The sequence below is a fragment of the Palaemon carinicauda genome, chromosome 16 (assembly GCF_036898095.1).
Source record: "Palaemon carinicauda isolate YSFRI2023 chromosome 16, ASM3689809v2, whole genome shotgun sequence".
Taxonomy (NCBI): domain Eukaryota; kingdom Metazoa; phylum Arthropoda; class Malacostraca; order Decapoda; family Palaemonidae; genus Palaemon; species Palaemon carinicauda.
This window is the reverse complement of record NC_090740.1, coordinates 5,474,982-5,492,713: the sequence shown is the minus strand read 5'-3', so window position 1 is coordinate 5,492,713 and position 17,732 is coordinate 5,474,982. Positions and strand designations below refer to the sequence as shown.

The window sequence follows — 17,732 nt, the reverse complement described above, 5'->3', positions numbered from 1 at the left end:
TGCGAAACTCGTAGTCTTTAAGGTTAACAGTTGTGGGGTAGTTTTCTGTTAAGAACTTAATTTCACGAATGGGATGCATACTGCCCAGGTCGATCAGGTACCAATCATCCCAGTAGTGACCAGTAATAGCACAGTCGGCAAAATTTCCATAACTGTGGATTCCATCAACAAGATGCTCCTTATATCTGGGAAGTAAGGGTTTAGAACCTGTGATAGTTGAGCCAGCAGCATAGTCCTTCATACTATTGGTGTAACAAAGTAGAGCATTTGCTGTGTCGAGTTCCTTGTATTCAGCAACCACATACATGTAATAGAAAAAACAAGAGGCGGTGTCCAATGAATAACGCCATAGGTTGCACCAGTCCAGATTTTGACAGGTAGCAGAACAGATCAGTTTGATAAAAGAAGCTGATGCAATAGAAGGTGAATAAACTTGACTTCCACTCTGGCGAGCGCCGTTTTCCAGTCGAGTCTGTGATATCAGGACCGATCTCCAGAGAGTGCCCTGGTCTGCCTCAGATTCTTGAATAAGAGCCATATCCAGAGAGATTTTGAGGAGCAGGATTGATAAAATTTGGGGTTTCATGTTGAGAACAGAACGAACGAGGCAGTACAGTTGTCTAAGTACTCTAGCAGTTGAAGCCCAATATTTGGACGATCACTCAATGGCAAATATATAAAGAACCATCATCCCCTGACTGAACTTCGTGAACAGGTCCTCTTCAACTTGGATCTTCGCTAGAATAGCCTAACTGGTGTCTGGACTGGAGACCGTGCCAGGCGTGTTAGTTCCATTGATCAATAAACATTCTAGAATTCCAGCAATGAGTAAGAGGATACGATGGCCAAAATATTTTTCATATTAGATATATGCTGTTTCATGTTCTTAATCAAAAGTATGGACGATAGCCTTGATATAGAATATTCCAGCGCCACTTTACAAAGTACAGAAGACACCACAAAATCCACTCCACATGACTTTCATATAGCGTTTCTTATGCTTCCTTTCCAAAGTCTGGTGGTTTGATAATAGAAGCTTTTGCTCAATCCCATTTTCGATTAGGATAAGCTGAACTTATCATCTTTTTTTCAAACTCAATAAAAAAAAATTGCACTACCATGATAAGAGGCAATTAAGAACTAGCTATTAAACCGAATAATTAAATGTATTTCCACTATAGAAGAAGAAATGAAACTGCTTCTAGATGAAGTGTCCCAGAACTTGGGCCTGGACTAATCCAACACACTGAATTTGGTGAAACCCCACTACTCGAAATGGTTTCCATTAAGAGACTGCAAAAGGCTTTACACAAAGACATAACTATAGCCACTAGAAGCAAATGTCAGTAATACAAAAAGAAAAAAAAAACTCATGGAATAACGTCCTCATAATCTGCGGCAAGAAGTTTAAAAGTTTCTTTGAGACAGATTCAATCAGCACAAAATACAGGGGGCCAATTTAATTAAATTTTACTGCTTTGTTTTGAGTGTTACCTATGGATACAATCATAGTATTGGATTTTTAAAATTATACAAATTCATCTTTATACTCGATAAATGGCATAATATTTTTGGAAAAAACAACGTGATAAAAGTCATTTCTGAAGAAATATATTTTTTAACATCTATACATGAATAAGAGTTGAGATTGAATCTATTGATCATAACTTTTACACATCATAAACAATTCCGCACATGCACATAGATATATTATATATATATATATATATATATATATATATATATATATATATATATATATATATATATATATATATATATATATATATATATATATATGCATATTGTATATATATATATATATATATATATATATATATATATATATATATATATATATATGCATATTGTGTATATATATATATATATATATATATATATATATATATATATATATATATATATATATATATGCATATTGTATATATATATATATATACATATATAAAACAGGTTTTGACATAGGAAAAATCTATTTTTGCTTGAGATAGCCATGTCGTCCTGATGGAATTTCCTCAAAGGCAGCTTTCTACTTAGTATATTTATGCGAGTGATATACCAGAGAATTTAACTCGAGAAGTATCAGAGGGTTATATCCCCTGGTGCGAGTATCCCGAAAGATACTGTGTATACAACAGGGATGTGTTGAAAACAGGCCATGGCTATCCTTCCCCGAATGGGTTAACCTTGCCTCAAAGGATAAGGGATAGGATTGGATACATGGGCAAGAGAGCCGTTACGACTTCCGATCCCAGTGTGCTACTATACGTTGGCGAGAGCCGTCACAAATTCCGATTACAGTGTGCTACTATACTTAGCCGAGAGAGCCGTTACAACTTCTGATCTCAGTGTGCTACTATACGTGGGCGAGAGAGCCGTTATGACTTCCGATCCGAGTGTGCTACTACATGTGGGCGAGAGAGCCGTTTCAGCTTCCGATCACAGTGTGCTACTACACGTTTCCTAGTTTACCATTCCAGTAACAGCCATCGCACGACGCAAGGTCTCACACTGACATTTAGGAAGGGATGAAAAGTTACTGGCTGGTCCATCGGGACGACATGGCTATCTCACCCAAAAATAGATTTTTCCTATGTCAAAATCCATCTCTTGGGCTGGAGCTATGTATTCCTGATGGAAGTGTACCAGATGAAGTTTTTAACCCATTTGAGTTCTTAGAATTCCCACTAATTATCTAAGGACAAGGTCCCATTATCAGTAGTGTGACAGGAAAAGATGTGTCTACACTTCCGCATAGGAGTTGGGACGATAGTGCCAAGCTATGAACGCAAATGAGTTGATGGTAAATCACATAGGAGCAAAGAAATTCAATTGCACAGTCCCACTCAGTATGAATAAAATCTGTCCCCAGAAGTCAGTTTCATTATGAACAGTATGTCCATATAAAGGAAATGCAAAAAGAGTAGTCAAGCATTACCCCGCTGAAGTAAAACCTGTCAAGAATTACCCCGCAGGAGTAAAACCTGTCAAGATTACCCGCAGAAGTAAAGACCTGTCAAGATTATCCGCGGAAGTAAAAACCTGTCAAGAATTCTCTCGCGTGAGCAACATCTGTCAACAATTACCCTACGGGAGAGAAACCTGTCAAGAATTACACTATGGGAGTAAAGCCTGTCAAGAATTACCCGGTGGAAGTAAAACCTGTCATGAATTACCCCGCGGGAGTAAAATCTGTCGAAGAATTACCTCGTTGGAGAAAACTTGTCTAGAATTACCCCGCAGGAGTAAAACCTGTCAAGAAGTACCCCGCGGGAGTAAAACCTTTCAAGAATTACCGCGCTGGAGGAAACCTGTCAAGAATTACCCTGTGGGAGTAAAACCTGCCAAAAATTACCCCGCGGGAGTAAAACCTGTCAAGAAGTATCCCGCGGGAGTAAAACCTTTCAAGAATTACCGCTCTGTAGGAAAACCTGTCAAGAATTACCCTGTGGGAGCAAAACCTGTCTAGTATTACCCTGCGTGAGTAAAACCTGTCTACATTTACGCTGTGGAAGTAAAACCTGTCAAGGATTATCCAGCGGGAGTAAAACCTGTCAAGATTTTCTTTTATTTTCAATACAAATGGAGTTTTCAGAGTGTAACACTTTTAGGATATCTACGGCACTTTTTTAATTTGTATAAATCACAAACTTATGATACACCCTCAATGGATTTAACAATCTCAATTGCTAATGTAATGGCTGATAGTTAGGATGAAGATACTGATGCTTCACTGGGCAATTTGAGCTGACTAATCTTATCTGGGGACACTGCAGCACAGCCAGCACCCCCTTATTATTATTATTATTATAATTATTATTATTATTATTATTATTATTATTTTTATTATTATTACTACTTGCTAAGCTACAACCCTAGTTGGAAAAGCTGGATGCTAAAACCCTAGGGTCTCCAACAGGGAAAATAGCCTAGTGAGGAGAGGAAACAAGGAAAAATAAATTTTTTTTAAGAAGAATAACAAAAACTTCAACAAAACAAGAGGAAGCGAAAGAAGACAGAACAGCATGTCCGAGTGTACCCTCAAGGAAGAGCCCTCTAACCCAAGACTGGAAGGCCTTGGTACAGAGGCTGTGTCACTACCCAAGACTAGAAAACAGTGTTTTGATTTTGAAGTGTCCTTCTCCTAGAAGAGTTGCTTACCATAGCTAAAGAGTCTCTTCTACCCTTAACAAGAGGAAAGTGGTCATTGAACAATTACAATGCAATAACTTCTTGGGTGAAGAATTCTTTGATAATAGTTTGACGATTTAGAGCCATCAGTACAAATAGCATAACAAAGAAAGGTTATGGAAAGTAAAATGCCTCATTCTCTAAAAGGAAAATGTTTAATTTGATGGCCCTACCAACATTCACTTATGCAGAAAAAAACTTGTGTCCTTACTAAAGCCTTATAACATATGCTAGTTACAACTCAAAGAGAGCTATGGAAAGAATCATAATCATTAGCCATAGCTAGTCCACTGCAGGTCAAAGGTACACGGCATATCATTCCACTTTTGTCGGTTTATGAGCTGTCAATGTCAGTTTTTACCAGCAAACTGTCTTTGCTTTCGTCAGCTGCTTTGTTTGCAATATCTAGGGACCCATTCTGCATAGTATATATATATATATATATATATATATATATATATATATATATATATATATATATATATATATATATATATATATATATATATGTGTGTGTGTGTGTGTGTGTGTGCATGGGTAAATATACAGTATATGTGTACATACATATATACATATTATGTAAATAGATAAATAGATAGATAGATGAAATTATTTTTGGACCCTACAATTCTTAGTGTCCTGTTATCCTAATCCAAATAGCTGAAACGTCTATGAATATTTAACTTTAGCAAAAATCCCACTGCCATTCGGGGTTAGGATAATGTGATTATTTGGGAATATACAACTAGAATAAACTCAGGAGCATGAGAAGATTGAGAAAAGGAAAAGGCATCATATGATTTAAGATGAAGGGGTGGACAAGGCGTACTCTTCAAGAATTCAGGAGAAACTCCAATATTCGCGAATTTACATCATTTTCAAAATTGTCGTGTTCAAAATGAATGAAACAAACCTGTACATGTGGAAGATCAATTTTGCCTATATATCTGAAGAAAATCACCCAGGCTTTTTATATTGTTTGCTTCAAGGATACCTGAAATATCTTTCCTTTGTATTTTGAGTTTCTTGTGGTACCGTAGCAACAAAAAGCAGAGTAATGACATGTCATCTTTCATAAATAGCGCTCATGTAGGTTGGAATATTTAGTTCATAGCAATAAAAGTATAAGACTTAAGCCGGTCATACACGCTGATGACTGACCGTACGGCTTGTCCTTAAGGACTGGAGCGACGCTCCAATCCTGTGAGAAATGCCCACACACGCTATGGATTAGCCTGCCTAGTTCAAGAGGATTGGGCACCCAGGATAGGCCCACATGGTTATGTTTTTTGGTAGTTTTACAATGAATTTGGTACGTTACCCGGTATCAAGTATATTTGGTAGCCTACATCTAATTTTGAAAATGCCAAATTTTGGTACTTTTTAATTTCCTTATTTTTCTTTATAATTTAGATCTATGAATTCAGGCTTCTTCTTCTTCTTCTTTATCTACATCATTTCCCACCTTTATGTGGGGTCGATGTTTCTGGCCAGCGTTCTCCATCTACCTCTGTCCTTACACTTCATCACCGGCTAATCCCTTTGATCGAAGGTCATCCTTGATACAGTCCATCCACCTTCGCTTTGGTCTACCTCTCCTTCTCGTTCCCTGTACCTCCATTTCCATCACTCTCCTCCCAATATACTGTTCATCTCTTCTCATGACATGACCATACCACCTCAGTCTACTTTCTTGGATCTTAATAAATATTGAATATGAGTTTTACATGAATTTGAATGATTTCTCAAGAACGAAAAGTCTTTTGATTTCATCATGGAACCAGTGCGAAGACTGACACCACTATGGGAATCGATGCGGATGGTAATGTACTTATTTCTCTTGAAGTCATTATAGGATTAACTTTTCCGTGTATCCTCATTGATCCAAGAGCCCAAGTGTCCCCTGTGAGGAATATAATACTAAATGTATTTTTTAGACCTTTGTGGAGATTATCTCATGCTGAAGCAATACTGCACTTTTAATTAGGTGTACTTGGTTTTGCTTTAATTTATAGAAACTTGAAAGCAATTGCTTTTATATAGGCAGAGAGAAAATGTGAGATATTCATAAGTTAATAGAATTATTAGTAGCTACTTAATTTATTCTCTATCCATATTTTACACCTTCGTTTTTTCCTATGAAGAGAATTCATAAAACTTCATCAGAATATTTTTTTTCCTTTTGTTTCAGTATCTGTTTATTATCAGAATACAAGATACTATTGCACGAAAAAGGCAGAATACTGTGTGGTTTTAAAGATGAAATATTCTATAAAAAAGAGAGTAAATTTAAAGAAATCATAACTTGGTGAAGGAAAATATGAGGAGAAAACCTAAAATTAAGAGCAACGAAATGCATAATATTACAAACTTGTGAAATGTAATCAGTTTGTCTTTAGGCCTTTATAAAAAAAAGTGCTCCGATCAAGGGATGAAAATGGAATACTACGAGTCAAGATAGGCGAGTCCACCCTGTCAGCATGCGAAACCGTGCCCAGCCACACAAGCACGAGACTGGCGGGCCATACTGCCAATCACGACGGGATTGGCCTGTCCAGTCAAACATGCAGATAGGATGAGAAGACAGGCTAGTCCCGTCGAGTTTGTCCTGTTTACCCTCCATACACTGTTCGCGATCAAATCAGCGGGCCAATCCTGTGCGTGTATGGCCTGCTTTAAGGCGGCAGTCTGGCTGGAGTGTCCTCTGTGACGTTTCACAAGGGGCGGGGTTAGGTTTAAGCTCCGCCTCGTGAACAGACCCTAACTGTATTGACGCTGGTCTTGAGTGACCTTAGCAGCAGTGACGATGACCTGCCATGACAATCTTGTTGAAAGCTTTTATTTACCCCAGGCACTTCCCCCAATTTTGATTTTGGGGGGTAGCCGACATCAACAAATGAAACACAAACAAAAAAGGGGACCTCTACTCTCTACGTTCCTCCCAGCCTAACCAGGGACTCAACCGAGTTCAGCTGGTACTGCTAGGGTGCCAAAGCCCACCTTCCCACATATTACCACAGAGAAAAGCCTATTTTACGAGAGTTTAATTGGTGCCCCCAATCCCCCCCCCCCCTTTTGTTTTTTTGCTCTTTCAAGATATGATTAATTTAATTCTAGATCAATGTCTGACGTAGAACATTCAGGCTTGCGTGCAGAGTTCCTTGTAACTTTTTGTCATGTAAAGCTCAAAGTTTTGATTAATTTGATTTTCTTTAATAATGTTAATGGACATCGCATGTGTTGATTGATCCCTTTTGTTTAGGTGATAACAGGGAAATATTATTATCCTTATCTATTATTCCTAAAGTCTTTTTTTATGTTGTTCTGGCTAACCCATTGCTTCGGCATTGAGCTTTGCACGTCTTGTTAAAATGGCCTTATGAAAATAGCGTACTTTGTAATACTTCTAGTATTAATAATGAATACAATTTGATTGCTGAATCCTTCATATATCAGAGATTATTTTTTTTTGAAGAATAAAAGATGAGGTATCTTAATTCTCTGCAATTATATAAAGCAGATGGTTTAAAGGTTTAAAGGCCGCTCATGAATGGCAGGGGCAAGGGACAGTGACATTGCTCTATCGAGCTGGACAATTCCCAAGAGACTGACCATATATAGGCTACATATCATTAGCGACCAAACTCCTTTTTCACCCAAGCTAGGACCAAGGAGGGCTAGACAGTGGCTGATGATGACTCAGCAGATATACCTATAGGCTCCCCAACCCCCCATCCTTAGCTCACAAGGATGGCGAGGCCACAGCTACCAAAAGAACTAACGAGTTTGAGTGGAACTCGAACTGTAGTCTGGCGATCACCAGTCAGGGACGTTACCACATCGGCCACCACAATCATTCATTTTTTAGGCGTACTGTTATATTTTATTAGTTGGGAAAAAGTAGGGAAGATTAAATATCCTTTGCCAACAACGATGTTTATTGATTACTTATGTCAAAGTAGTGGATACAATTATTGATAAATTATTCATTAAGTGGTAATAAGATAAGGATTATTATCAAGTATAATTATTATGTTAAAATTAAATAGTACCTATTTTATGATCAAATAAAAATCATGAATATAAATCTGTAAAAATAATAACTATCACTTAATAAGTAATAATTACGAAGAAATGGTAAAAATGACCAACATTGATAATCAAGTAATAGTTGAAATAAATAATTTGAAAGGACAAGAAATAACTGAACATAACATTCATAAAATTACATAATCTCTATTATTATTATTGTCATTATTATTAGCTAAGCTAAAACCTTAGTGGAAAAGCAAGATGCTATAAGCCCAAGGGCTCCAACAGGGAAAAATAGCCCAGCGAGGAAAGGAAAAATAGAATCCAGTGCAACTGAGCTCAACTAAGTGTGAATATCTGCACCTAACACAACAATCGACTGTATTCTATACATATCTTTGAAATGCATTGGTAGTGTATAATCTATCAATTATAGACAGCTATTTTTCTATCATTCTCTCCTCAAGACCAGACCACCTCTGCATACTCACTGGCAACAATGCCTTAGCACTTAATGTTACCTATGGCAACTCATACCAACTCTAAGCTCTGGTAACAATCTATCTGGTAATTTCTGAAAAGGAGTTACTGGCTTCGAATCATACCCATTCATGACTGAGAGTTTGAAAGACCACGAAATTTGCAGCATAATGATCATGTCTGAATAACTAATCCACCTATACTGTAAACCATTCCTGATCAAAACAGGTATAATCTCTTTGTCCTGATTTCAATTCACCCAAACATTACCACTTCTGTGCCACAAGAAGTCTTTCCCCAGATCCTTGAAACATTCAAGCCATATCCTGCAAAGACCTCTCTTGATCCTTGTCTTTAGTTCCACACACACACAATACCCTACTGATTCACCGATTGGAATCAACCCTTCAATTCTTTGGCCATCAACATCACCATATATAACTTTAGCTTTCTAGTATCTGCTTACAAGCCCCTCCCACAGAACCCAAGTCCAAGAAGATCACACCCAGGAATTGCTTCTTCCTTCTAATAAATACCTGCGCTTCCTTCACCAATATCTGAAGTTTCTTTTCAGTACCAACACCTGTTGTTTGCTTCACAATTTCTCTAATAATTCCATCGATGATTTTCATATTCCAGGTAAATACTCTATATATTAACACACACAAATGGAGATAATGGATAATTCAAGACAAGACATATGATATAAAATATTTGGCTTTCATAGAAGAAAACAGATAGTTAAAGTTTATGAATATATTTCCATCAAGAATATAGTTGAATGCTAAATTCTATACATGAGTGAGTAAGTTTTTCATCTAATAATACAAGCAAAAGTTACAAACAACTAATCTAATTCAGCCATTGAGTGTTTTAAGTTGATTTTCATAATCTACTGTAACCTGCTTCAAATTTCTAGTTAGTAGGCCAATGGATTCCCAACGGATGGTCTTTTTCATTGGATGTGCAAACATACAATCCTTTGAGTCTGTATTGAAACCTGAGACCAGTTCGTAACGAAATCAAAAACAGATTTACTCAAGGAAAAGAATTATATTTAATTTTCACTTATAATAGATTATATATCAGCATGAAAATCTTCAGACTTGTAGATAATTTACTTATTGACATCACTAATATATTTCCAAATGGCAGATGTTGAGGTTGCATTTAGCATCAAGGGTGCCCCCTGCCGGGTCACATGTGCTTCTATCACTCCATCTCTGTATCGACACATAACGGCCAATTATCGGTGGATCTTGAGTCAGAACAATGAATTTGTCAGGCCCCAAAGGTTCACTGTAAAAGGCAAATTGTGTGTAGGATGAGAAGTCCCCTCCCGGCACGGGGTGATCTCCAATGCGAAACTCGTAGTCTTTAAGGTCAACAGTTGTGTAGTAGTTTTCTGTTAAGAACTTAATTTCACGAATGGGATGCATACTGCCCAGGTCGATCAGGTACCAATCATCCCAGCAGTGACCAGTGATAGCACAGTCGGCAAAATTTCCATAACTGTGGATTCCATCAACAAGATGCTCCTTATATCTGGGAAGTAAGGGTTTAGAACCTGTGATAGTTGAGCCAGCAGCATAGTCCTTCATACTATTGGTGTAACAAAGTAGAGCATTTGCTGTGTCGAGTTCCTTGTATTCAGCAACCACATACATGTAATAGAAAAAACAAGAGGCGGTGTCCAATGAATAACGCCATAGGTTGCACCAGTCCAGATTTTGACAGCTAGCAGAACAGATCAGTTTGATAAAAGAAGCTGATGCAATAGAAGGTGAATAAACTTGACTTCCACTCTGGCGAGCGCCGTTTTCCAGTCGAGTCTGTGATATCAGGACCGATCTCCAGAGAGTGCCCTGGTCTGCCTCAGATTCTTGAATAAGAGCCATATCCAGAGAGATTTTGAGGAGCAGGATTGATAAAATTTGGGGTTTCATGTTGAGAACAGAACGAACGAGGCAGTACAGTTGTCTAAGTACTCTAGCAGTTGAAGCCCAATATTTGGACGATCACTCAATGGCAAATATATAAAGAACCATCATCCCCTGACTGGACTTCGTGAACAGGTCCTCTTCAACTTGGATCTTCGGTAGAATAACCTAACTGGTGTCTGGACTGGAGACCCTGCCAGGCGTGTTAGTTCCATTGATCAATAAACATTCTAGAATTCCAGCAATGAGTAAGAGGATACCATGGCCAAAATATTTTTCATATTAGAAATATGCTGTTTCATGTTCTTAATCAAAAGTATGGACGACAGTCTTGATATAGAACACTCCAGTGCCACTTTACAGAGTACAGAAGACACCACAAAATCTGTTCCACTTGGCTTGCATATCGCGTTTCTTATGCTTCCTTTCCAAAGTCTGGTGGCTTAATAATAGAAGCTTTTGCTCAATCCCATTTTCGATTAGGATAAGCTGAACTTATCATCTTTTTTTCAAACTCAATAAAAAAAAATTGCACTACCATGACAAGAGGCAATTAAGAACTAGCTATTAAACCGAATAATTAAATGTATTTCCACTATAGAAGAAGAAATGAAACTGCTTCTAGATGAAGTGTCCCAGAACTTGGGCCTGGACTAATCCAACACACTGAATTTGGTGAGACCCCACTACTCGAAATGGTTTGCATTAAGAGACTGCAAAAGGCTTTACATATAGACATAACTATAGCCACTAGAAGCAAATGTCAGTAATACAAAAAGAAAAAAAAAACTCGTGGAATAACGTGCTCATAATCTGCGGCAAGAAGTTTAAAAGTTTCTTTGAGACAGATTCAATCAGCACAAAATACAGGGGACCAATTTAATTAAATTTTACTGCTTTGTTTTGAGTGTTACCTATGGATACAATCATAGTATTGGATTTTTAAAATTATACAAATTCATCTTTATACTCGATAAATGGCATAATATTTTTGGAAAAAACAACGTAATAAAAGTCATTTCTGAAGAAATATATTTTTTAACATCTATACATGAATAAGAGTTGAGATTGAATCTATTGATCATAACTTTTACACATCATAAACAATTCCGCACATGCACATAAATATATTATATATATATATATATATATATATATATATATATATATATATATATATATGCATATTGTATATATATATATATATATATATATATATATATATATATATATATACACATATATAAAACAGGTTTTGACATAGGAAAAATCTATTTTTGCTTTAGATAGCCATGTCGTCCTGATGGAAGTTCCTCAAAGGCAGCTTTCTACTTAGTATATTTATGCGAGTGATATACCAGAGAGTTTAACACGAGAAGTATCAAAGGGTTATATCCCCTGGTGCGAGTATCCCGAAAGATATTGTGTATACAACAGGGATGTGTTGAAAACAGGCCATGGCTATCCTTCCCCGAATGGGTTAACCTTGCCTCAAAGGATAAGGGATAGGATTGGATACATGGGCAAGAGAGCCGTTACAACTTCCGATCCCAGTGTGCTACTATACTTTGGCGAGAGAGCTGTCACAGCTTCCGATCCCAGTGTACTACTATACGTTGGCGCGAGAGCCGTCACAACTTTCGATCCCACTGTGGCACTATACGTAACCGAGAGAGCCGTTACGACTTCTGATCCCAGTGTGCTACTATACGTTGGCGAGAGAGCCGTCACAACTTCCGATCCCAGTGTGCTACTATACTTGGGTGAAAGAGTCGTTACGACTTCTGATCCCAGTGTGCTACTATACGTTGGCGAGAGAGCCGTCACAACTTCTGATCCCAGTGTGCTACTATACGTTGGCGAGATAGCCGTCACAATTTCTGATCCCACTGTGGTACTATATGTAGCCGAGAGACCCGTTACCTCTTCTGATCCCAGTGTCCTACTATACATGGGAGAGAGAGCCGTTACGACTTCTGATCCCAGTGTGCTACTATACGTTGGTGAGAGAGCCGTTACAACTTCCGATTCCAGTGTGCTACTATACTTAGCCGAGAGAGCCGTTACAACTTCTGATCTCAGTGTGCTACTACACATGGGTTAAAGAGCCGTTACGATTTCCGATCCCAGTGTGCTACTATACGTTGGCGAGAGCCGTCACAACTTCCGATTACAGTGTGCTACTATACTTAGCCGAGAGAGCCGTTACAACTTCTGATCTCAGTGTGCTACTATACGTGGGCGAGAGAGCCGTTACGACTTCCGATCCGAGTGTGCTACTATATATGGGCGAGAGAGCCGTTTCAACTTCTGATCACAGTGTGCTGCTACACGTTTCCTGGTTTACAATTCCAGTAACAGCCATCGCACGACGCAAGGTCTCACACTGAGATTTAGGAAGGGATGAAAAGTTACTGGCTGGTCCATCGGGACGACATGGCTATCTCACCCAAAAATAGATTTTTCCTATGTCAAAATCCGTCTCTTGGGCTGGAGCCATGTATTCCTGATGGAAGTGTACCAGATGGAGTTTTTAACTCATTCGAGTTCTTAGAATTCCCACTAATTATCTAAGGACAAGGTCCCATTATCAGTAGTGTGACAGGAAAAGATGTGTCTACACTTCCGCATAGGAGTTGCCAAGCTATGAATGCAAATGAGTTGATGGTAAATCACATAAGAGCAAAGAAATTCAATTGCACAGTCCCACTCAGTATGAATAAAATCTGTCCCCAGAAGTCAGTTTCATTATGAACAGTATGTCCATATAAAGGCAATGCAAAAATAGTAGTCAAGCATTACCCCGCTGAAGTAAAACCTGTCAAGAATTACCCCGCAGGAGTAAAACCTGTCAAGATTACCCGCAGAAGTAAAGACCTGTCAAGATTATCCGCGGAAGTAAAAACCTGTCAAGAATTCTCTCGCGTGAGCAACATCTGTCAACAATTACCCTACGGGAGAGAAACCTGTCAAGAATTACACTATGGGAGTAAAGCCTGTCAAGAATTACCCGGTGGAAGTAAAACCTGTCATGAATTACCCCGCGGGAGTAAAATCTGTCGAAGAATTACCTCGGAGAAAACTTGTCTAGAATTACCCCGCAGGAGTAAAACCTGTCAAGAAGTACCCCGCGGGAGTAAAACTTTTCAAGAATTACCGCGCTGGAGGAAACCTGTCAAGAATTACCCTGCGGGAGTAAAACCTGTCAAAAATTACCCCGCGGGAGTAAAACCTGTCAAGAAGTATCCCGCGGGAGTAAAACCTTTCAAGAATTACCGCTCTGTAGGAAAACCTGTCAAGAATTACCCTGTGGGAGAAAAACCTGTCTAGAATTACCCTGCGTGAGTAAAACCTGTCTACATTTACGCTGTGGAAGTAAAACCAGTCAAGGATTATCCTGCGGGAGTAAAACCTGTCAAGATGCTCTTTTATTTTCAATACAAATGGAGTTTTCAGAGTGTAACACTTTTAGGATATCTACGGCACTTTTTTAATTAGTATAAATCACAAACTTATGATACACCCTCAATGGATTTAACAATCTCAATTGCTAATGTAATGGCTGATAGTTAGGATGAAGATACTGATGCTTCACTGGGCAATTTATAGCTGACTAATCTTATCTGGGGACACTCCAGCACAGCCAGCACCCCTTATCATTATTATTATTATTATTATTATTATTATTATTATTACTACTACTTGCTAAGTACAACCCTAGTTGGAAAAGCTGGATGCTAAAAGCCTAGGGGCTCCAACAGGGAAAATAGCCTAGTGAGGAGAGGAAACAAGGAAAAATAATTTTTTTTAAGAAGAATAACAAAAACTTCAACAAAACAAGAGGAAGCGAAAGAAGACAGAACAGCATGTCCGAGTGTACCCTCAAGGAAGAGCCCTCTAACCCAAGACTGGAAGGCCTTGGTACAGAGGCTGTGTCACTACCCAAGACTAGAAAACAGTGTTTTGATTTTGAAGTGTCCTTCTCCTAGAAGAGTTGCTTACCATAGCTAAAGAGTCTCTTCTACCCTTAACAAGAGGAAAGTGGTCACTGAACAATTACAATGCAATAACTTCTTGGGTGAAGAATTCTTTGATAATAGTTTGACGATTTAGAGCCATCAGTACAAATAGCATAACAAAGTAAGGTTATGGAAAGTAAAATGCCTCATTCTCTAAAAAGAAAATGTTTAATCTGATGGCCCTACCAACATTCACTTATGCAGAAAAAACTTGTGTCCTTACTAAAGCCTTATAACATATGCTAGTTACAACTCAAAGAGAGCTATGGAAAGAATCATAATCATTAGCCATAGCTAGTCCACTGCAGGTCAAAAGGTCCACGGCATATCATTCCACTTTTGTCGGTTTATGAGCTGTCAATGTCAGTTTGTACCAGCAAACTGTCTTTGCTTTCGTCAGCTGCTTTGTTTGCAATATCTAGGGACCCATTCTGCATAGTAATATATATATATATATATATATATATATATATATATATATATATATATATATATATATATATATATATGTGTGTGTGTGTGTGTGTATGTGTGTGTGTGCATGGGTAAATATACAGTATATGTGTACATACATATATACATATTATGTAAATAGATAAATAGATAGATAGATGAAATTATTTTTGGACCCTACAATTCTTAGTGTCCTGTTATCCTAATCCAAATAGCTGAAACGTCTATGAATATTTAACTATAGCAAAAATCCCACTGCCATTCGGGGTTAGGATAATGTGATTATTTGGGAATATACAACTAGAATAAACTCAGGAGCATGAGAAGATTGAGAAAAGGAAAAGGCATCATATGATTTAAGATGAAGGGGTGGACAAGGCCTACTCTTCAAGAATTCAGGAGAAACTCCAATATTCGCGAATTTACATCATTTTCAAAATTGTCGTGTTCAAAATGAATGAAACAAACCTGTACATGTAGAAGATCAATTTTGCCTATATATCTGAAGAAAATCACCCAGGCATTTTATATTGTTTGCTTCAAGGATACCTGAAATATCTTTCCTTTGTATTTTGAGTTTCTTGTGGTACCGTAGCAACAAAAAGCAGAGTAATGACATGCCATCTTTGATAAATAGCGCTCATGTAGGTTGGAATATTTAGTTCATAACAATAAAAGTATAAGACTTAAGCCGGTCATACACGCTGATGACTGACCGTACGGCTTGTCCTTAAGGACTGGAGCGACGCTCCAATCCTGTGAGAAATGCCCACACACGCTATGGATTAGCCTGCCTAGTTCAAGAGGATTGGGCATCCAGGATAGGCCCACATGGTTATGTTTTTTGGTAGTTTTACAATGAATTTGGTACGTTACCCGGTATCAAGTATATTTGGTAGCCTACATCTAATTTTGAAAATGCCAAATTTTGGTACTTTTTAATTTCCTTATTTTTCTTTATAATTGAGATCTATGAATTCAGGCTTCTTCTTCTTCTTTTTCTTTATCTACATCATTTCCCACCTTTATGTGGGGTCGATGTTTCTGGCCAGCGTTCTCCATCTACCTCTGTCCTTACACTTCATCACCGGTTAATCCCTTTGATCGAAGGTCATCCTTGATACAGTCCATCCACCTTCGCTTTGGTCTACCTCTCCTTCTCGTTCCCTGTACCTCAATTTCCATCACTCTCCTCCCAATATACTGTTATCTCTTCTCATGACAAGACCATACCACCTCAGTCTACTTTCTTGGATCTTAATAAATATTGAATATGAGTTTTACATGAATTTGAATGATTTCTCAAGAACGAAAAGTCTTTTGATTTAATCATGGAACCAGTGCGAAGACTGACACCACTATGGGAATCGATGCGGATGGTAATGTACTTATTTCTCTTGAAGTCATTATAGGATTAACTTTTCCGTGTATCCTCATTGATCCAAGAGCCCAAGTGTCCCCTGTGAGGAATATAATACTAAATGTATTTTTAGACCTTTGTGGAGATTATCTCATGCTGAAGCAATACTGCACTTTTAATTAGGTGTACTTGGTTTTGCTTTAATTTATAGAAACTTGAAAGCAATTGCTTTTATATAGGCAGAGAGAAAATGTGAGATATTCATAAGTTAATAGAATTATTAGTTGCTACTTAATTTATTCTCTATCCATATTTTACACCTTCGTTTTTTCCTATGAAGAGAATTCATAAAACTTCATCAGAATATTTTTTTTTCCTTTTGTTTCAGTATCTGTTTATTATCAGAATACAAGATACTATTGCACGAAAAAGGCAGAATACTGTGTGGTTTTAAAGATAAAATATTCTATAAAAAAGAGAGTAAATTTAAAGAAATCATAACTTGGTGAAGGAAAATATGAGGAGAAAACCTAAAATTAAGAGCAACGAAATGCATAATATTACAAACTTGTGAAATGTAATCAGTTTGTCTTTAGGCCTTTATAAAAAAAAGTGCTCCGATCAAGGGATGAAAATGGAATACTACGAGTCAAGATAGGCGAGTTCACCCTGTCAGCATGCGAAACCGTGCCCAGCCACACAAGCACGAGACTGGCGGGCCATACTGCCAATCACGACGGGATTGGCCTGTCCAGTCAAACATGCTGATAGGATGAGAAGACAGGCTAGTCCCGTCGAGTTTGTCCTGTTTACCCTCCATACACTGTTCGCGATCAAATCAGCGGGCCAATCCTGTGCGTGTATGGCCTGCTTTAAGGCGGCAGTCTGGCTGGAGTGTCCTCTGTGACGTTTCACAAGGGGCGGGGTTAGGTTTAATCTCCGCCTCGTGAACAGACCCTAACTGTATTGACGCTGGTCTTGAGGGACCTTAGCAGCAGTGACGATGACCTGCCATGACAATCTTGTTGAAAGCTTTTATTTACCCCAGATTAGAAAAGCCAATTATACATACATACATATACCAAGGCACTTCCCCCAATTTTGATTTTGGGGGGTAGCCGACATCAACAAATGAAACACAAACAAAAAAGGGGACCTCTACTCTCTACGTTCCTCCCAGCCTAACAAGGGACTCAACCGAGTTCAGCTGGTACTGCTAGGGTGCCACAGCCCACC

General features: G+C 38.1%; 1 protein-coding gene across 1 annotated transcript; it reads right to left on the bottom strand.

The window, feature by feature from the left end:
• Positions 1 to 12,155: 12,155 nt before the first annotated feature.
• LOC137655911 (uncharacterized) lies at positions 12,156 to 12,761 on the bottom strand. Its single transcript, XM_068390131.1, has one exon. It carries the CDS (start codon positions 12,759 to 12,761, stop codon positions 12,156 to 12,158), a length of 606 nt encoding a protein of 201 aa, XP_068246232.1.
• Between the last annotated feature and the right edge of the window lie 4,971 nt (positions 12,762 to 17,732).